Raw genomic sequence first — 433 nt, 5'->3', positions numbered from 1 at the left:
TTTTTTTTTTCCAGTAAAAATTTCAAATCTAAGACTGCATTCCCTGACCAAAATAAAATTAAGATTAAAGCTGAAGATCAGACAACAACTGATTTTACATCTGACAAAGGAATAGCGTTTTTGAAAAGATGTATTGGATCAGTCAGTACACACTAGCTCTCCACTGGAGGCTATACCTCATAACGCTCAGTTTCTGTACAGTGCAGGACAGAAGCTCTCATTGTGTGTTTGCTACTGTCAGTGAGTGTCCCATCTGGTCATTCTAAATGAAGCCTCACACTCATGTAGATACAGTAACTATCATGTTTCAGGAGGTACAAGTGAGTGACTTAGAGAGGCATAAATTGCTGGAATAGCAATAAAGAAGGTAAATAGAATTTTCTAGATAACAAGGTGTAGAGCTGGATGAACACAGCAGGCCGAGCAGCATCGC

General features: G+C 39.0%; 1 protein-coding gene across 1 annotated transcript in view; it reads right to left on the bottom strand.

The window, feature by feature from the left end:
• The window catches only part of LOC109922474 (DENN domain-containing protein 1B-like), a 44,865-nt gene extending 44,684 nt beyond the window's left edge, over nucleotides 1-181 (bottom strand). The window contains exon 1 of the mRNA XM_048617790.1: nucleotides 177-181. Coding sequence (XP_048473747.1) covers nucleotides 177-181 — 5 coding nt within the window. The remainder of the gene's footprint in view (nucleotides 1-176) is intronic.
• Between the last annotated feature and the right edge of the window lie 252 nt (nucleotides 182-433).

This window comes from Rhincodon typus, chromosome 38 (assembly GCF_021869965.1).
Source record: "Rhincodon typus isolate 14 chromosome 38, sRhiTyp1.1, whole genome shotgun sequence".
In the NCBI taxonomy this organism is placed as follows: Eukaryota; Metazoa; Chordata; class Chondrichthyes; order Orectolobiformes; family Rhincodontidae; genus Rhincodon; species Rhincodon typus.
The sequence above is the reverse complement of the archived record's forward strand: the minus strand, read 5'-3'. Positions and strand labels throughout refer to the sequence as shown.